Raw genomic sequence first — 27,708 nt, 5'->3', positions numbered from 1 at the left:
GCAGTGACAGCTCACCCCGGCCACCCCCTGACCCTGTCTCCCAGGCCCCTCTCTGGACTTCCCAGTGAGAAGCCCTTCCGGGTTTCACCGTCCTCGGTGTGAATAAACGCGCCCTCATAGTCACCGGACTCGTGAAGTTCCTCCTGTGCCAGGTCAGGAACCCACACACGCTTGGCCGGCCGGAGGCAGACCCGCCCAGGGCTCAGGGCCAGGTCCCCTGTCGGGTGACAGTGCCATGCTGGGCACCAATTGGACAAGCCCGCTGACGTCTGCTGCACTTTCTCAGGCTGACCTCTTATTTGGGCATTTTGGGGGGCATATTCCAGTCCTTAACTGACTGGACTTGACGCTGTTGGTCAGCGCCACGCTCTCGATGCCCAGACCCTGCGCTGGGCACTGACGGCATGATGGTGGCAGGCGGTCATGGCAGGCTTCCGAGTCTCCGAGGCGCCTTCCCTCCTCCGGGCCCCTTTGCTGATTTCCCCTCTGCCTCTTCCTTCGGGCTGTTTCCTGGGGTTCCGTCCTCCACCTTCCTCCACTCGTCTAGCGCTTGGCCGGGACCATGTCAGCAGCTCTGGGGTGTTCAGTGCCATCCACTTGCCGAGAACCCCCATGCTGCGTCCCTCGCCACCTGTCCAGCGGTGGGCGGTCAGCGCAGCGGAGATGCAGGTGTCAAAGGAGGAAGATGAATTCCGGCCCCACAGAACTTCTCCCGGGTCCTCAGCTCAGCCAGGAGGGCTGCCTGCCTTCGGGCGGGCCTTCACCCACCTGCGCCCACCCTCTGGGACCCCGAGTCCTCTTCTGTCCATGGTGCCCGGTTGTCCTGTAGGTGACCTGTTAGGGGTCATTCCTAACAGCCTCCCGTGACCTTCTCCCTGCTCCCCCCCCCCCCCCAGATCGGGGGGGGGGGGGGCAAGGTGTTCCCGCTCCGCCGCCAGTTGTTGCCCTCGGCAAGACAGCCACAGCTCCCTGCCCAGGTTTGCTTCCACCTGAGCCCCATCCCAGCGGCCCTGCATAGAGACCCTCAGAGGGAGAGGGCGGACACGCGAGGCTGGGGCTTGCACCTCCCGGTCCACTGACACCTTGCGCCCGCCCAGAGGGCTGAGGGCCCCGGGGTCACATGGCGCAGGCTCCGGGTCAGCGCGGGTGGCGACGGAACCGGCAGCCCCGAGGGCTTTGAAAGCCCGGGTCTCTGAGTGGGGCGGGGCGAGCCTAGCTCCCAGCAGGCCTAGCGTGGCCGGGCGTGGGTTGGCAGGCACGAGGCCTGGGCACGTGGGCGCCGGTGCGCTCTGATTGGAGGGCCGGGAGCAGGGCGGGGCCTTGGGGCACACTCTGATTGGAGGGCCGGGAGCAGGGCGGGGCCTTGGGCACGACGCTGAGCCACGTTCCCACGTAGTCCTCAGGCGGTTGAGGCGGCGCCGAGGCCAGGCTGCGACCATGCTGCGCAAGCTCACCATCGACCAGATCAACGACTGGTTCACCATCGGCAAGACCGTGACCGATGTGGAGCTGCTGGGCTCGCCGCCCGCCTTCCCGGCCGAGGCGGCCAGAGAGGAGGCCCAGCGCAGGGACAGAGCCCCTGGTGCCTGCCCCGCCGCCGCCCAGGCCCAGGCCCAGGCCCAGGCCCAGGCCCCTGCGCAGGCGCATCAGGCGGCATCCAGGAGGTAGGCGGCCGGGCTGCGGGTGGGTGCGGGGCCGGGCCAGCGAGGACTTGGGCCCCATTGGCCCGTCCCCGGTGCCCGCTGCCTGGGCGATGCCAGGCCGTCCCAAAGCGAGCTGGCCACAGACAAACCCCATACCACCACCCACACCAGCTAACCTTCCCCCACCAGATGCGGAGTTCTAGTGTGTTTTTTTTTAATTAATAGAATATTTTGCTTGTTTATTTTATTGATTTTGGAGAGGAAGGGAGGAGGAGGAGGAGAGAGAGAAACATCAATGATGAGAGAGAATCACGGGTGGGCTGCCTCCTGCACGCCCCTCACTGGGGATGGAGTCCGCAGTCCGGGCGTGTGCCCTGACCCTGTGACCTCCTGGTTCATAGGTGGATGCTCAGTCGCTGAGCCATGCGATGCGGCTGGGCTAGACGACTTTTTCAGAGCAGTTGAATTTTACATAAAAACTGAGTGCAGAGAGCCGTGGACCCCCCACCCCCACCCCCAACCCCCCAGCATTGCCCTATTGACGTTTTGCTCTCATGTGCTACATTTGTTGCAGCGGATGAAGCCGTGTGGATCCATCATAGCTGAGAAGGGGGGCCACTCTTGGTGTTGGTTGTTTAGTCTGTGGGTTTGGGCAAATGTACAAGGACATGTATCCACCATCAGTATCACACAGAGCAGTTTCACTGCCCTGGAAATTGCTCTGCTCCGCCTATTCATGCCCCCCCCCCCCCCCACCTGGCAACCACTGGTCTTTTTAATATCTCTATTGTTTTGCATGTTCCGGAATGTTCTATGGTTGGAATCACAGGTATGTAGCCTGTTCAGATGGGCTTTTTTCACTTAGCCAGATGCGATTAAGGTTCCTCCAGGCCTTTTCATGGCCGGAGAGCTCATTCTTCTCAAGTGCTCGGTAACAGCCCGTGTCCGGGTACCACCTACTGAAGAACACGGTGGCGGCTTCCGAGTTTTGGCAATTGTGAATAAAGCTGCTGTAAGCACCCAGGTCCTAGGGCCAGGTTTTTGTGGGGTCAGAGGTTTTCAACGCAGTTGGGTAAACACCCCGGAGCGTGGAGCGGGAGCTTTGTTCAGTTTTGTGGGCGCTCTGCCTCCCACTGTTGTTTGACTTAAGCAGCTGCTGTCTGTGATTTCGGTGGCGGGGGGATGCCTGCTGTTGTTAGGGGACGTGGGCCTGGTGAGTAGAAACACCTGCTCTCTCTCTGAAGGCCCCGGGGAGGCACCTCCAGCTCGGGGTGTCTGCACCCCTGCTTGGCCCCTCCCCGGAGTTCAGCACCCTTTGTGGTACAGTCCGCAGAGTGGTGTTGTTTTTAATTTGTTAAGTTGACCTTGTCTCTTGCTCTGTCTGATCTGGTGGGTCAGGGCTCATGGTGGTTCCAGCCTTTGCAGGCTCAGGGGCAACTTGGGGCCTTGGGTGGATGTGTGTCCTGGAGGCAGGGAGGGGACAGAGGGACCCTTGTGCCGCGTTGGGCGGCGGCGCTGCTCGTGTTTTTGTGCACTTTGTTCCCTAGGATGACTCTGCTGAGAGACCCCGTGGGCTGCCCTCCTTACTGACCCTGCCCGCACCCCCCCCCCCCCCCCCCGCCCCAGCTGGCTCCCTAGACTTGGAGGACAGAACAGCATTGCTTTAAATAACTCATTGTGGTGTGATATTGGAAGTAAATTATGATTAACCTTGTCAGAAATGATAGTATAGATTTAAGTGTCCCTATAACTAAGGACCAGTTTTTTGAATTTCCAGTCCTTTATATACTGAGACTTTTGTAAAATAAATGAGAAGACAAAAATAAGCCCCATTCTAAAAATTACTACCATCAGGGCACGTAAAATTACTGTGAAACTGCCAGGAGAGCGTCAGCCTCATAGTGACGCTGCAGGCAAACAGTGCCAACATTGTCCGTCTCCATCCTCCTGACAGGAGCGTCCTGGGCCTGCGCCCTGCCATCTCATGCCAGGGCCCCTCCCTCGTGTGGTGGGCACAGGGCAGCCCTCCAAACAGCTCCGGGGGGTGGGTGGCGTTCTGACTGTAGATGAGGAAAAAGGTGGGTGGTAAGGTGGCTTATTGCTCAGCTTCCAGTAGGAAGTCCTGGGAGGTAGGTGACCCCAGAGCTGTCCCTGGACCTGTGCCTGTGTGACATGGCAGAGGGACTTTGCAGATGCAATAGAGGGTTCAGATCCTAAACTAGGGAGCTTCCCTGGATTATCTAATCACATGCACCCTTCAGAGCAGAGACCTCTCAGAGTCGGGGGTTCGGGCAGGAGAGGGCTGGCCTGGTGGTGGTTAGGTGAGGCCTCAGGGAAGCTCGAGAAGGGCTGTGGGCTGTGGGCTGTGGGCTGTGGGTTGTGGGTTGTGGGCGTGGCAGGTCCCGATGCTCCGAGCAAGGAAATGGGCCTCAGACCTACAACCTCAAGGCACTGAGTTTGGCCGCAGCCTGAATGAGGTTCCAGTGGGGAGCGCAGCCTGTGGGCACCTTGGTTGGCCTGTGGGACCCTAAGCAGGGGCCCAGTTGGGTCTCCCCGGATTTCCGGTTTACCGAACGTGAGGTGACGCAGGGCTGGTTTTAAACTGCGTTTGTGGCACAGGCACACCTCGGAGGTCCTGCAGGTCGGCCAGACCACGGCAGTGACGCGAGCATCACAGTGAGGGGGTCACATGGACGTTTGGGTTTCCCAGTGCATGTGAGAGCGACGCGTACCCCGTGCTGTAGCCCGCTGAGCAGGCCGTAGTTACGGTGAAATCTCTGGGCACACCTCACCTGAGCCTCTGGAACAATGGCTTCCGTGGACAACCCCCCTTCTCCTTCTAAAACACGGGGTGCATGCCGAGCAGTGCGAAGCCAGGCAGGCTGTCGTCGGTTACGGCGGCCACAGGAAACGAGCCGGGGAGCCGGTGAGCCGGCCCAGGGCCTGGCGCGCGGGGATGGGTGCGCAGGCCTCGGCCGGTCCTGGCCGGCGGTCAGCAGCTGTGCGCGTGGGACTGACCTCGCGCACGGAGTTCCCGCGGGAAGTCTCCCGCCAGGGAAGAGCCCTCGGCAGCGCCCCGGAAACGGAAACGGAGGGCCGGCACGGGAGTGCTGATGGCGGCCCTCTTCGGCTCTCAGGGGCCTGTCTCGAGAGCCCTGCGCGGCTTGACCCTGGTTATCGCACGGCTGGGGTCGGAGGCCACAGGGAGGCCGGCCAGGCGGGTGCTTTGGCGGGGAGGTTTAGTTCCGTTCTTTTTTTCTTTCTTTTAGATGGAAAATACCCCTCCCCCCCCACATATCTCCAAATGTAAACTTATAGACATTAGGTTCCTTGGAATTACCTTTAAGAATGGTAAAGTCTAGCCCTAGTTGGTTTGGCTCAGTGGATAGAGCATCCGCCTACTGACGGAAGGGTCCTGGGTTCGATTCTGGTCAAGGGCATGTACCTCCATTGCAGGCTTGCTCTCCTGTGGGGAGGTAACCAGCGGACGTGTCTCTCTCACATTGATGTTTTTCTGTCTCCCCCTCCCACTCTCTCTCTGAAATGCAATTCGAAAAATATCCTCAGGTGAGGATTAACAAAGAAGCAAAAGGGAATGGTAAAGTCTAGCGTCCTAGCTGATAAGGAGGGAATATGCTAATTGACTGCCCCACCCTCAAAGATGGTGGCACCCACAGCCAATAAGGAGGGACTATGCTAATTGACTGCCATGCCCTCGAAGATGGCAGTGCCCACAGACACAAGATGGCGGCGCCCAGTCCCCTCAGCCCCCCAGCCACCCAGGGCCGCCCGAGGTGCAGGTAACCAGGGCCGGCTGAGGCTTGTGCTGCCAGCAGTGGCAGCAGCAGAGGTGTGATGGGGGCGTCTCCTTCCCCTGATCGCCGGGTTGCCTCCTGCCCCTGAGGGCTCCCGGACTGTGAGAGGGGGCAGGCTGGGCTGAGGGACCCCTTCCAGTGCATGAATCTTCATGCACTGGACCTCTAGTTCGATCATAAAGATAAATATGACTGATGAATAATTCCCTACTTTAATGAAATTATGAAACGTTTAATTTAGATATTAAATATGCTGCTATTTTAAATGAACATAATATTGATGTAAAGTATATGTCAGCATTGTTTTCTGAGAGTAGCAGCTACTAATGTTACAGCAGGCCATCTCTTTTTCCTGATCTGACACAGAGCTGTGTTTTTATACTTCCCCTTAATTTAGCTGAGATTAAAAATGAAGTGTCAGGGTGAAGCTTTGTCTTCACGCTGCCCTCCCTCCTGCCCCTCGCTGCCCTCCCTCCTGCCCCACGGGTCTCCCTCTGAGAGAATGCCCTGGCGACACATCACAGGAGAGAGGATTCACGAACTCGTTTATTTGTTCTGTGTGTAGCTTCCTCTTAGAATCAAAGTCCAGGTTGCTGTCACAGTGTCACACAGAACTTGTCAAATCTCTTACTGCACAAATGCCTCACTTCCTGTGAGGTGTTTTGAGTTATAAGAAAATACTTCACGTTTTTTTCAAAATATTTAGGAAACATTTTAGTTTTTAAGAAACGCGCTGTTGGAGAGGTTCAAAGGGAACACTGTCTAAAACAGGACACGCCCACAGGGGTCTTTAACTTGGACCTCACAGCAGAGAGGAACGGGGGCGGGGGTCACATCACCTTCTTCTGAACGTGAAGCTCTGCCCGCGATGGTCCTGAATGCCTGGTCAGCAGCAGCCTAGCGGGGCGGCTGGTGATACGGCAGGTCCCACGTCCTGCACGAGAACGTGGGGAGCCTGTTTTCCGCGTGTCGCTCCACGTAACTGGAAACAGTGGGAATCTCATCCTGGTCTGAGCTCCGGGCGCTGTCCCCTGGGCACGCAGGGTGAGTGGGGCCCCCCACACCCCCCGCCGCCAGGCCCGGCTGCCCGCCTTTCTCAGGGCCCCCCAGGGCGTCCTCCAGAACTTGCTTGAAGATGTAGACAATCTCCCAGGGCAGCACGTCATGTTCTGCCAGGACTTCTCGAAACCTAGAGGGAGCAGGGAGAAGACGTGGTCCAGGCCGTTCCTTTGCCGCCCCCTTGTCCCCCACAGGCAGCACGTCCTGGGGCCGTGGGGCGGTGCCACCTGCGAGGGTCTGCCCGTGGCTTAGTTTATGCGTCTAGTAAAGAGATTTCGGGGTGACTTAAAGCATTTCTAGCCAGTAAGATGGCAGCAATATTGCTCGTTAGGCGTTCGGTTGCGGGAATTGGCCGCACACGGTTAAAGCTTGCTGACAGCGTGCACTTTCCCGTCCGGGTGCGGGAGGGCTTAGACCCACAGTACGCGCATCACGAGCGAGAAGGGGGGCTGGTACCTGCTGAGAATGGCTCCCGCCTGGCAGGGCTGCACTCGCGAGCAGAGAGCTTCAAGCTGCCTTTGTTCAGTAGCTGGGATGGTGGTGTGGGGGTTCTGGTAGGTCCTCAGCCAGGTGTCATCGCCCCCCGCGCGCGCCCCGTGGTCCACCTCCTGTACGAACCGCTCCCGCTCCTTCAGGTGCCACTGCAGCTCCCGCAGCAGCGTCCTGGCCACGGCCTCCGAGCCGGCGCGGCGCGCCGCTGGGCAGGGCTTGTGCCTGGGCCACCTCACCCAGCCGAAGAGTGGCATCGGGCCTGTGGGGGGTTCTCGCGTTTATTTGCACACAGTGTCGCGGTTCTGACAGCAAATATTTGTCTCTGCATAACGCATTTTCCAGAAAAGTGAGTGCGTTTTTTCTGGGTAGATACACAGGTCAAAGTAAGGTCGGAACATGGGTGAAAGTCTTAATTCCTAACTAGGTCGGTGCCCCAAACCAAGCTTTAAAAATGCTTTGTGTAGCTAAGCTGAAATGCAATATACAAAGTTAGAGATAATCTGCAGACTGAACCTTTTCTGAGTCACACTAACACTTGCTCTAAAAGTTCTGAGGACACTTTAAAATATCAGCACAGCAAAGTGCTGTCCAGAAACATGCTTGCACGGGCGTGGACAGACACGGTCAGAGCGTACCTTGAGGCTGCGGTCCAGGTGGGGATGCCGACTCGGCGCTCGGCCGCCTGCTGCTCCCGCTGCGCCTGTGAGGCTGCCTCCCGCTCGCCGCCGGGGCTGCGCTTGAATAAATAACTTTCTATGTTGGGAACGAGGTTGTGAAGTCTTCCTGTGGAGAGGCGCTCGTTAACTCACCTTGTAAGCAGCGGAGGAAACGACAGAAATAGCTTACTACCGAAGCCGCGCCGCTTACGTAAGGTCAGCCTTTGGCTGGCTGCGTGGTCTGAAAAGACGCCGGCGGCCTGGTGCTGCCCTCGATGCGATGCGTTCAGACGTGGGTGGGGAGGGCAGTGGACGCCCAGCGAGCCGTGCGGCAGATGTGCCCCCGGGACGTGGGGGCTGTCTCCTGCGTTGCCTGCTGCGCCGTGCGGTCACAGTGGAGCTGTAATTCGTGCCTCCGGAGCTCCAAAAATAACCTTGTTGCTTTGACTCTTCAGCTGTACTCTCAGGCCATGGGGAGCCAGGTCCCCGTCCTCTGTGGGGACAGCAGGGAGAGTGGACCAGGCTTGACTGTTGGCAAAGCACGTGTTCTGAGCAAGTCCCACCACCAAGTAAGAGAGGCAGAGCCGCGGGGTCAGGGTGAGCTGCGGAGTAGCCGGACTCCCCCCCCCCACCACCCGTTTTCTTTCTGAGTAGTAGTGTGTGCAAACGGGTCACAGCTGCAGGATGCCTGCCACGCATGCGTAAGCAGATAACTGTAACGTGCACCATGATCTCTGAGAACACGGTGGTGAGGCAGTAATGGAGTAAGGCCCAGGAAGATGGAGCTGTGAGGACATGTGACTCACTGTAGCGACCACCTCCTGTCTGTTGGGTGCTGAGGACCAGGGTGTCACTGTGCTGCCTGCGGCGCAGGCGGGTCTGGCTGAAGAGCAGGCGGGGTCCGTGCTCCAGGCCTGTGTTAGCTGACAGCACAGTGGCTTTGCCTTGGATGACATCTACACTAAGAAAAGAGAAATATGCAAATTGACCATACCTCTGTGATGACCACCAGTCAATCAGGAGTGAGTATGCAGATCAACCCAACAAAGATGGTGGGTTAATTTGCATACGCAGGTGTGGTGTGAAGACTGAAGACGACTGAAGACTGAAGAGGCTTGGCTTCTCCGCTGTGGCCGGAGCGAAGGCCTGGGTCCCGGGTGCCGGAGGAAAACCGGTGCTGGCAGCCAGGGGAAGGAAGGCCTATTGCGCAAATCTTCGTGCAACAGGCCTCTAGTTTAACTATTTCTCTCTGGCCTTTTTCTCCAAATGAACCATGAAGAAGAGACGTGGTTCACATTAGGCCTGCATGTTGTGGTGAGAGAGGTTATGTGTGGCGTCTGCAGCGCCAGCTGCTCCCAGGGCAGACAGCGCCATCAGCTGCAGCCAGGAGGTTTCCAGAGTACTGTGGCGGTCAGCGCTCGGGGCAGCACCCTGCCAGCCGCCTGCGGCCTCGCGCTGCTGCTGCCCCTGGGTGACCGCCTCTGATGGCCGTGATTCATGCTGCCTCGGACCTGGTGCAGGCCACCCGGAGCATGTTGGCTGCGGAACCAGCACGGTTTCTGCTCAGGGCTCTGCAGGCTTCCCGCGCCCCTCTGCCCGGCCCCTCTGGCTCTGCCCAGAGCACACTTTGTCCCAGCCAGGCCTGACCCTCGCCGCCCCTCTGGGCCGCCTTCGCTGTGTCCGCGTGCAGACCTGCATGGCCCTTCTCATTTTTCTTCTGATCTTTGCCTAAATGCTCCTTGTCCTATTAACATGGCACCTCTCCTCGCCCCTCTCCTCTCTGCTGCGTTCTCCCTGGGAACCTGTCGCCGCGGCACACTCCCCACTGTCCTTCACTCCCCAGCCGACTGCAGCCTCCAGGCCTGAGTGACCGCTTTGCTGAGGGAACTAAGGAGTAGATATCAGGGAAATAGTGACCAAAAGAGTGCTGATGGGCTGGTATATCAGACTAGGGGTGCCTTTAATGCAATCCATGGTATTAAAGCGATTTCAGACTTCAGTGTTGGCATCACCGTCCTTCCTCCGACAGCAGCGCATTCCAGGTAGACCCTCCCCCAGAAACCCAGCAAAGTGCCGCGGGCGTTTGCAAGTCACAGTGCAGGTGTCTTTTCTCACTGAATGATCGGGACATTTAAAAAAGAGAGGGAGAGAGAGAGAAACATTGATTGGCTGGCTCCTGTACGCCCAGGCACGTGCCCTGACCAGGAATCGAACCAGCAGCCTTTTGGTGCACAGGACGCTGCTCAGCCAACTGAGCCACACCAGCCAGGGCTGTTTGGGACATTTGTGTCTATTAGTTTGAGTATGGCCTCGGATGGCATTCTTTAAAAAAACGATACAGGTTAGGTAAGAGTATGCCGCAGGTTAGCGTGTCCTCTGCTGCCCCCCCCCCCCCCCCCCCCGCTTCTAACTCCCACAGTGTGATGAGAAGGCACCCGCCTCCCTGGAACCCCTCAGCCCTGCCTGTCACAAATGAGGGTCCTGCAGGTCTGGCTGTCTCCTCCCTTGGGAGGACGCTCCAGGCGGCCGGGCGTGGCTGCCGCCGCTGCGCCTCTGGCTCTGAGACTGCCTCCGTGTGCTGGTGACGGCAACACTCGCTGAAGGAACCCAGGCCTCCGTGCCTCCTGTCCCTGCATGCTCTGCAGAAGACGCGGAGGGGCAGGTGTTGGCTGCAGAGCTGTGGGTCCTAATAGACACGGGCAGGCGGCCCGCCTTCAGGGGAAATGTCAGACCCACTTACCGCCCTCCCTATAATCTAAGAATTTATTTGCCAATTTGAAGGATGAAAAAATGGTTTCACATCACTTTAATTCGTATCTGCTTGGTAAATGACTGTGAATTTGAGTGTATTTTTACTTTTTTGTTGTTGTGAATCCTCACGGAGGATATTTTTCCATTGATTTTTAGGGAGAGTGGAAGAGAGGGAAAGACAGAGAGAGACAACAGTGTAAGAGAGACACATTGATTGGTTGCCTCCTGCATGCACCCTGGCCAGGGAGGAGCCTGCGACCAAGGTACGTGCCCTTGACCAGAATCAAACCTGGGACCTTTTGGTCCGCAGGCGGATGCTCTGTCCACTGAGCCATACCAGCTAGGGCTCCCTTTACGTGTTTATCGACCATTTGCATTTCTTCTGTGACTTGGTGGGGAGTGTACAAGCGTTCCTCGGCGCAGGTGGGTCCTTGGCTTTTTGGGAACAGAGTGCTGAGCTTCGATGTTGTTTGCAGGTCCCTTGGCCGGAAGAGCGGGGAGCTGGAGTACATTCGCAAGTACAGGCAGCTGGAGGCTCAGGAGCTGCACCTGCACGGCGGTGCGCACCCAGCCCGCGGGCCAGGTAACCGCCCTTCGCTGCTGCAGAGCAGCGAGTGTGAGCTGTTCACTCGCTAAAACGTTCACTTCTCTGTTTTTAATTGAATTTTTGGGGATGGTGGTTATAAAATTATATCGGCTTCAGTGTACAATCCCATAATACATCACCTGCATAATGTATGGTGTGTTTACCATCCCAAGTCAGGTCTCTTAAAACATTAACTTTTTAAAAGTCTAAGAAATGTAGCCTTTGGTCAATAAAGAATCCATGCTGCTTGCTAATTTGGGATTTTGGGGGCTAACGTGTACATTTTTCTCTTTTAAATATAGGTCCTAAATAGTCTGTTCTCTGGAAGACTAATAACATTATCTTACTATTAATTAGAAACTTACTTAAAAATTGTTATAGTTTAAGAAAAATAAACATATTAAGACAAAAACCTCAACAGAGCATAAACTTATAACGTAGAAGGTGAAGGTCCTTCCTAGCACCTTCCTAGCACCAAGGACAGGCCGCTCTGCGAGTTTGGGCGAAACGACTTTCTGTAGCAGCGGCGCAGGTCACAGCGGGCCGCCAGCTTCCCGGGCTGCTCACCCAGCCTTCCTGCGGGCAGCGGCCAGGGCCCTCTGGGCGCCGCTCAGCGTGCGGATCCGGCTTAGGGACAGAGGCCGGGGAGAGCAGTAGTTCCTCTTCCTCAGCAGCCGTTAAAGGTCGGAAACAGTCCGCTCACGCAGCACATCCCACACATCCCTCTGTCCTCGGGCTTAGCGGCTTCCTGGCTCCTTAGAGGGCTGGTACCCGCCCTCAGCCCGGAGGGCCGGAGCCTGGAGTTGGCTTTAAAAGGACTCTTGTTGTTGTTAATCCTCACTGAGGATGTTTCCCCAGGGATTTTTAGAGGGAGGGGGAGAGACACAGAGAGAAACATGGAGGTGAGACACATTGATTGGTTGCCTCCTGCACGTGCCTCAAACGGGAGCCAGGGATTGAGTGCAACCAAGATATATGCCCTTGACCGGACTTGAACTCGGGACCCTTCAGTTCTCATCCAGTGCTCTAACCATTGAGCAACCGGCCAGGGCGGCTTTAAGGACTCTTTAGCTGAGAGTGCTCTGGGGGGAGGGGGGCACCGGGGAGGGGCTCACCAGCTGGGAGGACAGGAAGGCAGCGCTAAGGTGTCTCAGCTGAGAGGAGCTGTGGAGGGAAGTGAGGTGAGGCCGAGAGGATTGGAAAGCTGTTGGGGGGGAGGGGGCAGCGGGCAGCTCCGAACCAGTGGCCTCTGCTGGCCCAGGAGAAGCTCTTTGGCTCTGAGAGGTTTGACAGCTCGGACTCTCCTCCTTGCAAGTTCAGGACAAGTGCCCCCCCCCCCCCCGCCACACCCACCACCTGTTATTAGAGCAGCTAATGAGCCACATACGAGGGAGAACACGGGCGAGCAAGGAGAGCTTGTGCACGCGTGTCGGAGGGAGGGGACCGGGAAGGTGGAGGGAGGGACGCTGGGGCAGAGGACGGGGCTGGAGGAGAGACAGCGAGCCGGGCAGACGCCTGGGGCGGGACAGGGAGGCCGCCGAGTTCAATTGGGAAGTAAAATTATTCCCAGTGAGTTCATATGCCGTGAATTAGTTTGTCAAGTGGGGTCCGGAGGTCCAGAGTTACAGGAGGAACTGCCAGGAGCTCGGTGAGTGGGCGGGGCGCCTGTCACGTCTCTTTCCCAGCGGGAGGGCGCCCCTCTCTGGCGCCTGTACCTCCCAGCTCCCAGCTGTTTAGTAGCAAGCAGCGAACTGAGCACTCCGTGTGTGTTCTGCGGCCGTTTCTGAGTGTTGTTCTGTGCGCTCCCCTCTGAGGGAGCCCCATTTCCCAGCAACGAGCACTGTGCCTGCAGGTCTCGTGTCTTTGAAGGGAGAGCTGAGCCCCACTCAGATGCGCGATGCGGAGCGGGGACCAGGGAACTTGTGAATTACCCTCAGTGTGCGCCTGTAGAGCATGCGTGCGTGTGCGTGTGTGTGTGTGCGTGTGTGTGTGTGCGTGTGTGTAAATGTGGTGTACGTGCAGATTAGAAGTAACATTGCGTTATTTGCCTTGTCTTTTGTTTTAATCCTCACCCCAGGATATTTTTCCATCTATTTTTAGGGAGAGCGGAAGAGAGAGGGAGAGACAGAAACATCGATGTGAGAGAGACACATCGGATGGTTGCCTCCTGCCCGTGCCCTGACCAGGAGCCTGCCACCGTAGTACATGCCCATGGTCCGAATCGAACCCGGGCCTCGGGTCCGCAGGCCAGCGCTCTGCCTGCTGAGCACACCGGTAGGGCTGCCTGTCTCTTTCCAGTAAGAAGTAGCTTGTGTTCACTTTGTCTGCACCCAGGTCCCCGGCCCCCTGTGGCTAAAGCAAGCCCCGTCACGTGCGTCCCAGAGACAACGTACACGTACCCCGATCTGCCTATAAACCGGTGCCGGGAGGAGGTAAGAGCTTCTGTCGTGATGGGACTGTGCGGCGTGAATAGGAGCCGGGCCCAGCCCTTTTGGTGGACAGTCTGAGTGTCGAGGGGCAGGCGCGTGCCCGCGGGCGCGGCTCTGAGCAGAGGAGCGCAGCAGGGGTGTTGGCGTGGCCACGGCGAGCGCCGGCGGGCCTTCCTGGGCTGGGCTTCGTTTGCCCCGCGTCCGCGCTGGTCTCCCACGTGGCTGCTGCCTCGTCTTCCTCTGAAGCAGCGTGAGCCACCTCGCCACCAGGAGGGCGGCTCACTCCCTCACGCCGTGTGTGCTGGGAGCAGCGGCCACAGACACGAACGACCACGGGCCCAGCTGGAGTTTCATTTTCGCTTTGGACGGAGGCGCACACGCTGACAGAGCAGACACGCTTTGCCAGGTTTTAGAGGCCAGTCTTCACCTGAGGGGTGCTCCCTGACCCCAGCACTCGCTTACAGAAGCCCAGGCGGCGCGGGGCCGGGGGCGGGCGGGGCGTGGGGGAGAGTAAAGAGGCCCATGGCCCCGTAAGTGGGCAGTGGAAGCTGTTTAAACCGGCGTCTAAAGAGTTTTAAGTGGACTTTTCAAGCCACTTGAATGTAGTCACAGCTGTGTTTTCATGTTTTTCTTACCAGAAGTCCATGTTTCTCAGTAGAATTACTTAAAAACTTAAGAATAATTGAAATTTAGACTTAGCAAGAGCTGTAGGAACCCCGTTTGGTGTTCGGTCTTGTAGAGGAAGCGTTGGGAAGTAGAGGGGGAGTTGGCCCGGTCTCTGCAGAAGCAGCTGCTGGTCGCGGAGGACACGCGGGCTGACACGTAGCGAACGTCAGCCTCCTCGCTCCTCGGTGACGCCAGGTGGCTCAGTACTTACAGGCGAAAGGAAGGTCGTCCCGGCAGCATTCTCGAGAGGAAGGTTGGTCCTGAGGTCACCTCAGGTGCTGTTCGCTGTGGGAATGTTGAAAGACTTTTTCCCACTTGCAGGTTCTCTCTCTGATAGAAAGTAACTCCGTGGTGATCATTCACGGCGCCACGGGCAGCGGCAAGAGCACGCAGCTGCCGCAGTACGTCCTGGACCACTGCCTCCAGCGCGGCGCCTACTGCCACATCGCCGTCACGCAGCCGCGCAAGATCGGGGCCAGCAGCATGGCCCGCTGGGTCAGCCGGGAGCGCGCCTGGACGCTGGGCGGCCTGGTGGGCTACCAGGTGGGCTGGCCGGGGGCTGTGAGCTCACGTCCGGGCGGGTGGTTCCTGCTGGGACTCAAACGAGTCCAGTTGCTCATAGAGTAGAACTGTGGCATAATTTAAAAATAGTGAAACTCTGAATTCTTTGAAAATAACTAACTTTTTTTCAGTTTAATAGGAAAAAAGTCTCTGACTTACGGCTTTTATACTTTTACCTTTTAATTATGTTCTTGTATGTAGACGTTTTCATACGTAATTGTCTTAAGAGTGATATAACCCCCGGTAAAACGGATGTTTTGGAGTTAAATGCAGCCATTTAAACCTGAACCCTTCGCCCTTTCTCCTCCTTCCCGTCCAGGTGGGGCTGGAGAAGGTGGCCACGGAGGACACCAGGCTGATGTACATGACGACCGGGGTCCTGCTGCAGAAGGTCGTCAGCGCCAAGAGCCTGGTGGCCTTCACGCACATCTTCATCGACGAGGTGCGGGCGCTGCCCTCGCTGTCTCCGCTGGGTCTCGGCTCCCGGCTCACGGAGCCGGTGCGGCGGCCTGACGCCTGTGCAGGGGCCATGGGCGAGCCCGGAGGCCGGGAGAGGCGGGGGCTGAGGGCCCTGCGCACCTCATGGAGGAGAGGCCCTCGGGGCTTCCGTGAGGAGCAGCTTCCCGTTTCTCCAGTGGGAGACGGTGACGTGCGGAGGCCGTGCTCGGGGTCTGGGGCGTCATGAGGGCGGCCCAGGCGTTGGTCGGTTCCCAGCCATCACCTGTGAGCGTGGCGCAGTCAGCGGCTGCTGACCGGCCTCGGTGCCTTCCCCCGCTGCGCCGCGGGCTGGGGGTGCTGTGCCCGGGAGGAGACTGGCTTTTGCCCGAGCAGCTGCTCGCTCCAGTTGGCAGAGAAGTGTCTCTCAGCAGCTTCTCCCTGCCCGCTTGTGTGTGGCGGTGTCCTGGCTAAGCCCGGGTCCTGTCCCTTCGCTGTCGGCTGGTGCTGGGGTGGGGCAGGCCAGGTGGCTCCAGGCCCTCCGGTCGGCTCGGCTCGGCCAGGAAGGCCTCTGCGTGAGGAGGGCCACGAAGCAGCCGCGGCCCCAGGCTCTGCAGCTCTCCTGGCCGCGCCTTCTTCAGGGCCAGCCTCCCGTCGTCGGTCTGGCAGTGGCCGGGCCACGGCACACGTCCCGTCGGGCAGGGCCCTGCTGCCCCGGCTGCCGCCGCCCTGCACTCACCACTGAGCAGCAGTTCACTTGTGACCTGCAGAGGCGTGGCTGTGGCCCGTGGTTCTCCGTGCTGGGGCCAGGTGGGGGGTTGGTTGTAACAGTGGTCTGGGCGCTGTTGGCATTGAGTGGGCGGGGCCAAGGATGCTGAACATCACTCTGCCCAGATGCCCTGGGCTCCCTCTGAGCCGGGACTGACCCAGCAGCGCCCTCCCCGTCACTCAGCGCCGGCGCTGCCCTTGCGTCTTCTGCAGGTGCACGAGCGAACCGAGGAAATGGACTTCCTGCTGCTGGTGGTCCGCAAGCTTCTAAGAACCAACTCCCGTTTTGTGAAGGTAAACGCGACTTCAGGAGGGACAGGAAGACTTGGGACTAAGATTGACTGTAGCTTTGCTTCTCTTTATTTTGACAGCAACAGGGTCCCTTACACGTCCCTGCCGTGTGCAGTGCTGCAGGCCTGGCTAGCAGGCCGCGGGAGGGCCTGCTCTGAGGGGAGTGGGGTCGGCTCCGGGCATCGTGCTGCCTGAGGTGGTAACGCTGCCGCCTGGAGGGAGGCCCTGAGCGTGGCTGACATGATGAAACGTGGGTGGTGGAGCCCGGCTTTCGTGCGGAAGCACCGCGTGTACAGGCGTGTGCATGCGGCTGCAGTCGCTGTTTGGAAAACAGCACCAAAGCGCAGGGGAGTCTGCCCAGTCGGATGCACAACGTCTTAGAGACCCACGTGATGCGGCACCTGAAGTCCCTGGGGGTCAGTGCTGTCCACGCTCTGAACAGAAGGGAAGGCGCAGGCGCTCGCTGAAGCGGGGCTGGGGGGGGGGGGGGGGCGGCCTTAATCCTTATGCGTCTAGACCAGGCTGCTGTGCTGCCGGCCGGAGGCCTTTGGGGCCCCTTGATAGCGGGGGGCAGAGCGGGGCTCTCATTGGCGAGGGCTGCGACGGGCCCCCTGTGTGGAGACAGGCGCCTCGGGGTCGGGCCATGCTCGTCTTCAGGTGCTTCAGCTACTCGCTTAGCGGGACGTCTCTTCTCTCCCCACCCGAGGGGCGTTCTCACCTGGTGGGGCTCGGACCCGACGTTTGCAACGCCTTGTCTTACGCTTGAGATGACTAAACGCATGAGAGGGTTGGCCATTGCTTTCCCCCTGGAATTCTGACGTCAAGATGGCGTTAAAGATGGTTAGACAGACCGGAGCGTTTCCTGATGGTCATTTTCATGATATTTTTTGCTCTAAGGTAGTTACTTGTTTTTTCTTAGTTTCCAGTAGTCACAGGGGTTAGTGCCGTGGATCTTCACAAGTCGCCCCGCTGCCTGTGGCCGGAGCCCTGCCTGCTGTGTGGGACGCAGGAGCGGCCCGTCCGTGCACCAGCGGCCTGGTTTGTTTGAAAACGGGGAGCAGAGCTTTCTAGATGTGGGGCCTCGATAGGGTGTATGCAGCTGGGCCAAGAGTAGAATTCGAGTGCCAGAAGGTTTTGCAATCAGTTTTTGAAACTCGAAAATTCCTTTATTTCTTTTTAAAAAGAGAGAACAGGTGCGGAGCGCCGGCAGGCGGCCTTCCCACTGCCTGTGGGGCCACTGGCTCCGGCCCTCGCCAGCCCGGGACCCTGCTGCTGCTGGCCGACCACGCAGACCAGCTGGGACGGGAGGGGTCTGAGGAGAGGTGAGGGCGGGTGTGGGGGCGCGCACAGGAGGCGGGGCCGGGGCCGCGCTGCCTGCAGTCGAGCCCAGGTCAGATGTGGCCTCAGGTTTGCATCCAGGGGCTTCTCGGAGCGTCCTCTCCGCCCTGGGCCACGTCCTCCGTGCCTTGTGCTCAGTGTGGTGTGACCCTCTGTGTGGAGCGTCAGAGCGGGAGCACCGGTCTTCTGCTCACGCAGTAGCCGTGCCGAACGCCTGCGTTTGCCTTCCCGCTAAGCTGTACACGGAGACTCCTGCAGCAGGGAGACGGGGAGGGTGCGGACCTCCATGGGGGGCCGCGGGCTGCGCCTGGCGCTCTCGCTGTTTGGTGAGGACATCACCAACGCGCGCGTCCCTTGGGCAAGACCGAGTCCTGTGTCCCCAGCTGAGGGCGGCTGCTCGCTGGTCGCTGCCCCCTGCGCCGGCCTAACCCGCCGTCCTCTCGGCTGCTGCCCCTCCTCCTGGAGCGCCTCCTCCGGTCCCTCCGTGTCCAGTTGTTTCTGATGCAGAGGCTCCTTTGGGGCCGGTGCGGCGTCACCGGGACCCCGTAGCTCCTCACGCGCTAGGCGTGTGAAGGGAAGAGGGAAGGCGGGCAGCCATCGCCCCCCGAGAGGTCGGGTCCGCGCTGTTGGCGTCTCGGAAAGCGTGAAGCAGCGGCCCTGGGTGCGGGCTCCCTCCGGGCCGTCCCCCTCATCTGCCTCCCGTGTCCGCCCGCCCGCCCGCCCGCAGGTCATCCTGATGTCGGCCACCATCAACTGCAGGGAGTTTGCGGACTACTTTGCAGTTCCTGTTCAGAACAAGATGAACCCTGCCTACGTGTTCGAGGTGGCCGGGCAGCCCCACTCCATCGAGGAGTTCTATCTCGGCGACCTGGAGCACGTGCCGCACGGCAGGGTACGCGGGCGCTGGTCCTCTGGGGGTCCTCTCCGGGGAGTGGAGGGAAGGTCGGTCAGAGCGTGATGTCACCTCGTTGGGGGGCTGCGTGGTGGTGAGGGCAGTCAACAGGACTGGCTCCGCCTGCCTTAGTGCACCGCTCACTGTGGTCTGGTGACAGTGACCCCTGACCCCTGGTGGTGCATCCGCTGACAGGTGGACCGGGTGTTCCCTTGCCCTGGGACTTGTGGTTTTGGGGCAAGGTGCCATGTTGGGGCTCCTGGCGGTGACCAGGCAACTCTGGGGTCACAGCTCCTGGCCCCATAGATGTTTGGAGCCACTGATTCTGTGTCTTCAAAGTCGGTTCCCGGCCGGACACGTGGCTGCGGCGCCTGGACTCGGCCCCACCTTGACCTTGCTCTCAGGCGGGGCGGGCGTCCGGTGAACGGGTGCGCTGATGCTGGCTGCAGACGCACGCCTCGCCTGGGGGTCTTGGTCACAGTGCCGCCCTGAAGGGGAGCCGCAGTCCAGCCCCATGCCCTCTGACCCCCTTGGTTTCCTCCTGCTTCCAGCTCTCCCCCCACGTCCTGGAGGAGCCGGTGATAACGAAGGACATGTACGAGGTCGCCATCTCGCTGATTCAGATGTTCGATGACACGGACATGAAGGAGAGCGGGTAGGAGGCCTCCCCTGCAGCCGCCGCGGGGGCTCAGGGCGGTCCCTCACCGGAAGCTCTCTGTGTCTGTTGATGTTAATGGAGAGACTTTTTCAGTCGTCCCTCTGCATAGTTAGAAACGAGCTCGGTGTCTTGTGAAGTTCACTGGCCACTTCCCCTGAAGTTAGAACCGTGCCAACCATGGCTTCCAGACAGGAGTCTGACCGCCAGGACCACAGCCCCCCGCGTGGTCCCCGCAGCTGAGGACCCCGCAGCGCCCCTCCCTCGCTCCTTCTCTCAGGTGGAGTCCGCGCCCAGGCTCCCGCGTTCACTTGCTGAACCGGGGCCTTTTCCCCGAGGAGCACCCTTGGCCGCTAGTGGTGCTCGGAGCGTGTCGTTTGACAGCAGGTGCTGCATCCGGGACCTTCGCTGCTCGCGGCGCTGAGCGCACGCGCACACGGTGCATCGGAGCAGCACGCGGGGAGCATGTGCTCTCCCCTCGTGGCTGGGCACTGTCCCTGTGGGCCTGTGAGACCTCCCGCCCGCTGCCCCTTCTGGAAAGGGAGACAGGCTGGTGGGTGCAGTCACTGTCCTGAGGGCCACCCAGTCACCCGCCAGCCTGTGCAGCTGAGCGCCGGTTTAGCTCTGTTTTTCAAACTCCCGCAGCTGTCGTTCTGCTTTCTACCATTGTGCTTAGAGTCACCCAAACGGGTGTCATTTCACTGACTCCTCTTCCTCTCCTGCACCCAGCCTCTCCTCAGATCATTCTCATTCTTCCACAGCGGCTCCCTCACACGTCGCCCGGAGAGTCTGCTGGGAGCCCTGGCTGGGAGCTCAGTTGCTTAAAGTGTTGTTCTGACGCCCAAAGGTTTCAGGTTTGACCCCTGGTCAGGGCACATACAAGAATCAACCAATGGCCGGCTGGCGGGGCTCAGTGGTCGACCCATGAACAGGAGGTCACGGTTTGATTCCTGGTCAGGGCACGTGCCCAGGTTGTGGGCTCGATCCCCAGTGGGGGGCGTGGGGAAGGCAGCCGATCAAGGATTCTCTGTCATCACTGATGTTTCTATCTCTCCCTCTCCCTCCCTCTCTGAAATCAATAAATATGTATATATATATTTTAAAAAGAATCAATGAATGTGTAAGTGGAATAACAAATCTCCCTCTCCCCCTTCTTCTCTCTAAAATCATTAAATCATTTTTTAAAAATATGTCTGTTGGTAGCCCTGGCTGGGTAGCTTAGTTTTTATTTAGCTAAAAATCTCTCTATTTCACTCTCATTCTTGGAATAGTCTTGTTAGATGTAAAAGTTAGGTTGCTATTATTTCTCTCCAAACTCCTGCTTTCCCTGAATTGTTATTTAACTTGATTGAGATGTCAGTTACAGGCACTGAATGCACTCATTTCATTGTGCTTCCTGTGCTTGGTGCTCTTTTCTTTTCTCATGACGTGAGTCGCCTCTGGTCGGCCTGCTCCTGCAGGGAAGCCTGCTTTCTGGTCGGGCTGACGGGCAGCCGTGGCGCCTCTGGGGCGGCGCAGGCTGGAGCTGGGCTCCCTCCACGCCGCCTCCTGCCCCGTTGGGCTCGCAGAGTCTGAGCGTGGGCGATGCTGCCGACAGCCTTTCCTCGGGTGGCCTCGTCCTGCCCACGTGCTGGCTTCCCACTCGCTCTGATCACTCCCTCAGCTCCCTGTGGAGAGGAGCGTCCGCACCCGCCTTTCTCCTCGGCCGCTCCTCCCTCCGGGCGTCACAGCGGGCCGGTCCCCTTAAACAGACTCGTTTCCAGAGCAGCCTCAGGCTCACAGCAAACTGGAGCCGAAAGCACATTCTAGAAGTCTTCCTAGTCCCATGCGACCTGGGCCAGCATCTCACAGGGAGGCTGTCACCCACACCCTGGTCACTCTCGGGGACTCTGGGCGGCGTGCGTCTTGTGGGTGTGACACGTGTACACTGACACGTCCGCCACTGTGGTGTCGACAGTCGTTTCACTGCCCGGGAAACCCTGGGCTCTGCCTGCTCATCCCTGCCCCGTAACCCCTGGCAACCATTGCCTCTTCTATTTTGTTTGTTTTGTCCTTGAGGATGTGCTCATTGATTTTAGAGAGAGGAGGAGGAGAGAGAGAGAGAAGTACTGCTGTGTGAGAGACAGCATCTACTGCTTTCCCACATGGGGACCCTGAGACCAGGTATGCCCCTGACCGGCACGGGAACCCGCACCCTCGTTGGCGGGCTGGTGACCCAGTCAGCGGAGCCGCCGGGCCGGGCCGTGGGCACCGTGCGGCACCACAGCCGCGCCTCCTCCGGAATGCCGTCCGGCGGAGTCCCGGCGCGTGCAGCCTCGTCAGGCCGCTGCTCCCACTCGGGCGTGTGCGTGTCGGGTCCCCCACGTCTTCCGGGCGGGGCGTCCGTTTCTGTTCCTGCTGAGGGACCGTCACGGTCCGCGGGGCACCGCTCATTGACCCGTCACCTTCTGAGGACGGACGCGCGGTGGCTTCCGTTTGGGTGACTGAGCAGAGCGGCTGTCACATCCAGGTGCAGGTTTGTGTTCGGACCTGAGTTTTCGGCTTCTTTGGGCAAATGCCAGGAGCCCAGCCGGTCCTGTGGCGGAGTGTGCGGTTGTGTAGGGCCCTGTCCGACGCTCCCAGTGGCCGCACCGGGGCCGTTCCCACCGGCAGGGAGCCAGCGTCCCGTCGCTCCCGCCCCTCAGCCCTGGCCGTGCCGCTGTCGGTGCAGCGGGTCGGTGGCTCCAGTTCATGCTGACGACGTGGCCGGAGCGTCTTTTCCCGTGTGCTTGTCACCTGTGCACCTTCGGCGAGGAGGCGTCTGTGCGGGTCTTCGGCCATTTCTCATTGCGTGGCTTGTTTTCGAGGGGCTGCGTTGAAGAGTTCTGTGTGCATTGCGGGGAACAGCCCTTTAATGCCTGGCGGATGTTTCCGCCCCGTCTGTGCCTTGTCTTCTCGTTCCCTGGAGACTTAGATTGACTTAAGTTAATCCCAGTTTCTTTTTTGATGGTCAGTTGTCCAAAAGTTGGCCGCGGGACCTTTGTGAGCTGGCTGCATGTCACTTGACACGTGGCATTTCCTCGCTTTGGGCACCAGCTGGGTTTTCTCGGCTGCAGGTCGGGGGTCAGTGCTGTTGATCTTTTCAAAGCCCCAGGCTTGGCACGGAGGGGCTGCCAGGTCTGCAGGGCAGGGTTCTCACTGCACACACAGTCATCCAGTGACGGGGGCTGGGTGGGGGGCGGCAAGGGGGTGGTTTGAGATCTTGTCCTGTAAAAGGGCTTCCTAACGACAGTTAGGACTCCTTAGAGTTTATCTTAAAGGTGTCTTTATTGATTTTAGAGCGAGAAAGGGAGGAAGAGGGGGAGAGAGAGAGAGAGAAACACCGATGTTGTTTCACATCGTGACACACTCATTGGTTGGCTCTTGTACTGCCCTGTCCGGGATCGAATCGGTAACTTGGCGCATCGGAATGACACGCTAACCAGCTGAGCTGCCCGGCCAGGGCATCGAGTTCATCTCCAGGATTTGGATTTGAGGGTGGGTTACCACCAAATTCCAAGGAAACGTTGACATAGTGTTTATAAGAGAGAATAAGGGGAGCCTGCGGCCTTGGGACCTTTCATTTCCTCGGTAGAGAACGTTCCACGCGTGGTTGGGTGAGGCTGTCGGCGTCGGGCGCTGCAGGACGGCAAGGGTTCTGGAGCGGCGTGGCTGTCCTCGCGTGGTTAACGTGCGCACCTCACGTTTTTAACAGGAACAAGGCCTGGACGGGCGCCCAGCTCGCGTGGGAGCGGGGCAGTGTGCTGGTGTTCCTGCCAGGTGAGTGCCAGCCTTCGGGCCGGGACTGCCGCGCCAGGAGAGGTGTCCTCTGTCTCTCTCCCTCTGAGAGGTTTTTAAAAAATAGATTTGTGAGAGAGAGGAAGGGAGAAGAGAGAGAGACAGAATCAGCAAGGATGAGAGAGAATCAGTGATTGACTGCCTCCTGCACGCCCCCCACTGGGGGTCGAGCCCACGACCCAGGCATGTGCCCCGACTTGGAATTGAACTGTGACCTCTTCGCCCCTGGGGTGATGCTCAACCGCTGAGCAACACTGGCCAGGCCTTCTTCACTATTTTAATAATCATATTTTAGAGTGATAACATTTAATACTTTTTAACCTCTACTTTGTGGCTGTAAAATTTGTCATGCTTGTTGTAGGAAATTAGGGAATGAGTGGGGGAGAGAAGCAGACAGCACTGCTGGGGGCTCCGGGGGGAGGTGGGAAGGGGGTCCAGGTGTTTTCATCTCTGTTTCCAGCGTCTGGACTCGGTGCTGTTGTGCGTTCCCGCTTGTGGCTCTTACGCGCTCAGGTGGAGGGCTAGGAGGAGAGGCAGTGAGTGGGGAGGGCCCTCTGACAGGTGTGCTCTTCAGGGCGGTTTTCAGCAGTAAACACTCCCCTTTGCTCCCCCAGGTCTGAGCGAAATAAACTACATGCACGAGCTCCTCACCAACATGATCCAGAAGAGGTGTGTAACGACCCCGCTCATCCTCGTAGGCGCTGCCCGGCTTCTGCCTTCAGTGATGAACCGAGCGCAGTGCGCGGTCAGCCACTGGTGTGCGACCTGTCACCTGTGCTCATGGCCGTGTCCCGTCCCCCAGGCTGCAGGTGTACCCCCTGCACTCGAGCGTGACTCTGGAGGAGCAGAACAACGTGTTCCTGAGCCCGGTGCCCGGCTACAGAAAGGTGGGCGCGGGGGCCGCGGAGGGCACTGCACCCTGTGCTGGGCGTCGGGCCGAGGCAGTCCGGCCGCAGACGCGTGCCTGGTGAGCCGGCCTGCACGTCTTCTCTGCTTTTGGTCAGTTTGCTGGGGTGTTGTTTCCTCTGTCACGTCTCAGAGCGCAGCCCGCCCGGTGTCCCTGGCACTGCTCGGGCGACGTCGGTGAGCGCCCTCCCGGCTCCTTTCGTCGCAGCCTGTGCCTGAGCGAGGGGTGGTCCCCGCAGAGCTGCTTGGTGGGGGGGCCTGGCCTCAGTCAGCCTCCAGGGCAGCGGGACCTCGCTGGCGGCCCAGGGCGCAGCCCTTCACCTCTCCGGTGCCCCCGGGTGTGGCTTTGCCCTGACGGTGACCCCCGGGGGAGGAGCAGGTACTACGCTGAGGCGTAGGGTTCAGGACGGGACGGCCGGTGGCGGGGTCTCACCACAGCGGTGTGATGAGCACACCCCGCCCCAAGCCTGCGCGGCATCGCTTGAGGTCCCGTCAGGAACGGCGTGGCAGCGTGGTCAGGAGGGCGAGGTAGGGACAGGTGCCGCGCTTACAGGGGGGCCTCCGGCCGCAGGCCGTGTCCCGCAGAGGGCGCCGCACCACAACAAGGACACGGACGCGGCTGCTCCCTGGCCTGGCTCCGCCGCGTTAACTCGCAGGGTCTGCCCCACAGCCGTGAGTGGGTGGTGCCATTATCTCCATTTCATTCACGAGAAAAGCAGGCAGAGCCTCCCGAGTCCCACACGGTGGAGCTGGGGTTCAAGTGGGGTCAGCTGATGGGCTCCCACGACACTGACGCCCCCTCCCCGGCCCAGGCCCCTGGGTCAGCGTGCCGTGGGGAAGGGAGGGACATGGTGCCTTTCAGAAAGGGAGCCCAGTGTTGGCGAAGCTTGTAAACGCTGTTGGAGTTGGAGTCTCGTTGACTTGGACCATTTCCTGGACGGTAACACTGGGCTCCTTCCTGCTGTTCGCAGATCATCCTGTCCACCAACATCGCGGAGAGCTCCGTCACCGTGCCGGACGTCAAGTACGGTGAGTCTGCTCCCGCCCCCCGCCCGGTGCGGGCCTCTGAGGAGGCGAGGGGGTTCTGGCCCAGGACGGCCGAGGAGCAGCGGGAAGGCGTGTGGCCGGGGGTGGGGGGAGAGCAGGAAACAGGTCTTTGTTCTCAGCAGACACTGAGGGTGGAGGAGGGCCGGGAGGCCGGCCACAGCACCCCTGGCGCGGCGTAGCGGGAGCCGAGAGGAGAGCGCGCCCTGCCAGGAGGCCCAGCGGTTTCTCTGGGGGACAGGGTTGAGGTAGAGGGTGCGGTGTACCCCTGAGCAGGCGGCGGGGAGGACAGCGGGGCCTGGAGGCGCTCTGGCGGCCTCCGCATCCTCAAGCCGGAGGCCCGGCCTCCGTGAGGGAGGAGGGAGAGGGCGCCAGAGGCTGGCGGGCAGCCGTAAATCAAGATGGAGTGCACGGGGTCTCTGTGGGCCCCGCGCAGCTGGTGGCCAGGAGGTGAAGGGACCAGCACCTGCTGGCCTTGGGCCACTTGGCGTGTGGGTGTGGGGACAGCTGTCACTGCGCAGGGCTGGGCCTGGCAGACGTGGAGCGAAGGCCAAGGGCGCAGGCGCTCGAGGGCGGGGAGGGCAGGCTGCGCTTTGGGCAGGAGCGAGGCCCTAAAGGGACGGGTGGGGGGCAGGTCCTCACGGGACAGATGGGCCGGGAGCGACGCTGTGTTGAGTGGAGGGAAGGAGGAGGAGGAGTGTGGTGGGGCTGGCCGGGAGGATAGGACCAGGCCCCAGGCTCGGTGCCGCCTCGGAGACGCCCTCAGTAGCCGGGACGGAGGGTCTGCCCCAGGAGTGGCAGGGGCGCGGTCACCTGGGCACAGGTGAGGACACTGCAGCCCAGAGGCCGGCAGCTCCCTGCCCCCCAGCTGGGCTCCTCCTGTGACAGTCGGGCTGCAGGGACCTGTCCTTTCTGCCCCAAGACCCGGGTCCTGGGAGCAGGAGCGACCTGCCCTGCGCAGGCCGGCCCCAGCTCTGCCCTCGTGCGCTGCGATCGGCAGTCCCTCGCTGCCCGGTGCTCACACCCTTCTTCGCGTGGCAGTCATAGACTTCTGCTTGACGAGAACGCTGGTTTGCGACGAAGACACGAATTACCAGAGTCTGCGCCTGAGCTGGGCCTCTAAGACCAGCTGTAACCAGAGGAAAGGTAAGTTGGGCCGCACGCCTCCCGCCCTCAGATCTGCGCTTCCTGCGCGCTCACTCAGCCCGCCCGCTCTGCCCGAACCCTGGACCCCCTAGTCTGTCGAGTTCGGTGCAGGCTGTGCCCACGTGACGCGCAGGCCCATCCGCCAACGCTGTGGTTTCGCGAGAACCTGTGAACTTGCAGGAAGAGCTCCGGAGCCAGGGGCTCGCTTGGTCAGCTTTTGGGAACCTTCCTCCGACTCTTGCTCTTCCGGCACGTCCTTCCTGACGTGCACGGGGCCCACGTTTGTGGGACGTGCACTCCTCGGGAACCTGCTCGTGGTGTGGCCTGGGACGCTGCGCTTAGCCTTTGCGGGGGGCGGGGGGGTGGCGCTCCAAGAGGAAAGCTGCTCGTCCAGCGTGGAGAAGGCTCCGTTCCTGGTGCCCGCCATGCGCGTCCCTCCTTGTGCCCGAGCCACCCCGCGAGCAGGGCCGCAGGCTGCCTGGGAGGCCGGGGCCGGGGTGGGCCATGTCAGCCAGGTTCTGCTGTGACCCAGCCCGAGGGGCTCGGGAAAGGTCAGGTGGTCGGGAAAGGCTGGGCCTGACCGCCTCTTCGCTTTGGAAAGCCTCCTGTCGAGCCGCGTGTCAGGAGGTTCGCTGGCCGCCCGCATCTCTCCAGGGAAGCGCCGCCCCACGGGCCCACCTCCCGACGGGAGCGCGGGTGTTTCTGCGTGGAGCTCGGAGAGGGCCGTCTGAGGGGAGGCTCTCCTTGTCAGGATGTGGTGGGCAGGTGCTCCCCCAGGCGGGCCGTGTGCCTGCACCTGCACGGTCTCTAGAGCGAGGTCAGGCCCGGGGGAGGGGCCTCTGTCGGTTCTGCCTTTCCCGCCTCCTGACACCGCCTTGCCTGCGGTGAGTGAGTCTGAGCACAAACGCTTCCTTCCATGGCTCCCCCCCCCCCCCCCCCGGGTGTGCAGCTCTCAGATGTGGCCCTTCCAGGGGGTTTGAGAGTGACGTGTGCACGTCCACGGAGGCGCCGCATTCCTAGTCGTTGCTGACCTCCCCGCCAGCCCGTGTCCTGTTCGTGCAGACCCTGCCCCGGCCCGGCCGCGCTGGCGCTGCGTGTGCCGGGAGGGTCTGGTGGCTGCGTTGGCGCTGGGTGGTCACCCGCTCAGTGCTGTACGATGCGCCACTGATCTTGCTCATCACGTGTCCCGTGGCTTCGCTGATCTCACTGATTGGTTCCAGGAGTTGTTTCTGCTTTTGCTTTGTGCCGGTACCTTGGGTGTTCTGCTCAGAAAGTCCTGTCATTGGCAGATGAGGCGGGGTGGGTTGTGGAGTCTGGACTCCACCCAGCCTCCTGGGACAGGAACCACAGGGGAAGGGTGGGGGCCAGGCGGCAGGGCAGACTCCCCGCCGTGGGGCACCTGCCCGCTGCCCCTGCTGTTTAAAGGCTGGGCATCGATGCAGGCCGCACACCCTCCCCCTCCTTGGGAGAGTTTACGGTTTGGGGGTACACCCTCAGCAGTTCAGCTGCTCGGTGGTGCCCTCCCCCGCCCCCCGCCTGGTCCCGAGCTCTGCGTGGCCTCGCTTGTTCACTACCAGCAGCTGTGGGGGGAGCAGGGGGGAGCGCCTCGAGGAGGAGGCAGGACACGGAGGACCAGGGCCGCCTCCCGCATGCGCCTTCCCTTTGGCGAGGCCGTTTTCTGGGGGCCACGCGCCGCTGGCTCGGTGCCTCTGTAGCTCGCTAGCGCGCAGGAGGCGTGGCCCCTGAATGTGCTGCTTCA

General features: G+C 60.4%; 2 protein-coding genes across 2 annotated transcripts in view; one reads left to right on the top strand and one right to left on the bottom strand.

Moving 5' to 3' along the window:
* The first annotated feature begins 1,437 nt into the window (after positions 1–1,437).
* The window catches only part of TDRD9 (tudor domain containing 9), a 50,317-nt gene continuing 24,046 nt past the window's right edge, over positions 1,438–27,708 (top strand). The window contains exons 1-13 of the mRNA XM_054715426.1: positions 1,438–1,664; positions 10,893–10,999; positions 13,337–13,434; positions 14,419–14,640; positions 14,978–15,100; positions 16,075–16,155; positions 18,218–18,382; positions 18,934–19,037; positions 22,771–22,835; positions 23,468–23,522; positions 23,656–23,740; positions 24,731–24,788; positions 25,845–25,949. Of these exons, the coding sequence (XP_054571401.1) occupies positions 1,438–1,664; positions 10,893–10,999; positions 13,337–13,434; positions 14,419–14,640; positions 14,978–15,100; positions 16,075–16,155; positions 18,218–18,382; positions 18,934–19,037; positions 22,771–22,835; positions 23,468–23,522; positions 23,656–23,740; positions 24,731–24,788; positions 25,845–25,949 (1,495 nt within the window). The remainder of the gene's footprint in view (positions 1,665–10,892; positions 11,000–13,336; positions 13,435–14,418; positions 14,641–14,977; positions 15,101–16,074; positions 16,156–18,217; positions 18,383–18,933; positions 19,038–22,770; positions 22,836–23,467; positions 23,523–23,655; positions 23,741–24,730; positions 24,789–25,844; positions 25,950–27,708) is intronic.
* Positions 6,356–7,661, bottom strand: RD3L (RD3 like). The gene is made up of 3 exons (XM_054716068.1): positions 7,645–7,661; positions 6,974–7,268; positions 6,356–6,647 (listed from the first exon to the last, which is right to left on the bottom strand). The coding sequence occupies exons 2-3, from the start codon at positions 7,261–7,263 to the stop codon at positions 6,356–6,358; spliced, it is 582 nt and encodes a 193-aa protein (XP_054572043.1). The 5' UTR covers positions 7,264–7,268; positions 7,645–7,661.

The sequence above is a fragment of the Eptesicus fuscus genome, chromosome 5 (genome assembly GCF_027574615.1).
Source record: "Eptesicus fuscus isolate TK198812 chromosome 5, DD_ASM_mEF_20220401, whole genome shotgun sequence".
Classification (NCBI taxonomy): domain Eukaryota; kingdom Metazoa; phylum Chordata; class Mammalia; order Chiroptera; family Vespertilionidae; genus Eptesicus; species Eptesicus fuscus.
This window is presented reverse-complemented; position numbering and strand designations above follow the sequence as displayed.

What these genes read in the sequence shown, in the direction of transcription:
- RD3L (XM_054716068.1), bottom strand. Translation starts at nt 7,263, where the DNA reads ATGCCACTCTTCGGCTGGGTGAGGTGGCCCAGGCACAAGCCCTGCCCA. An exon ending in GCGGGAGCCATTCTCAGCAG is followed by an intron (nt 6,648 to 6,973) that starts GTACCAGCCCCC and finishes TGCTCCCTCTAG; the next exon opens with GTTTCGAGAAGTCCTGGCAG.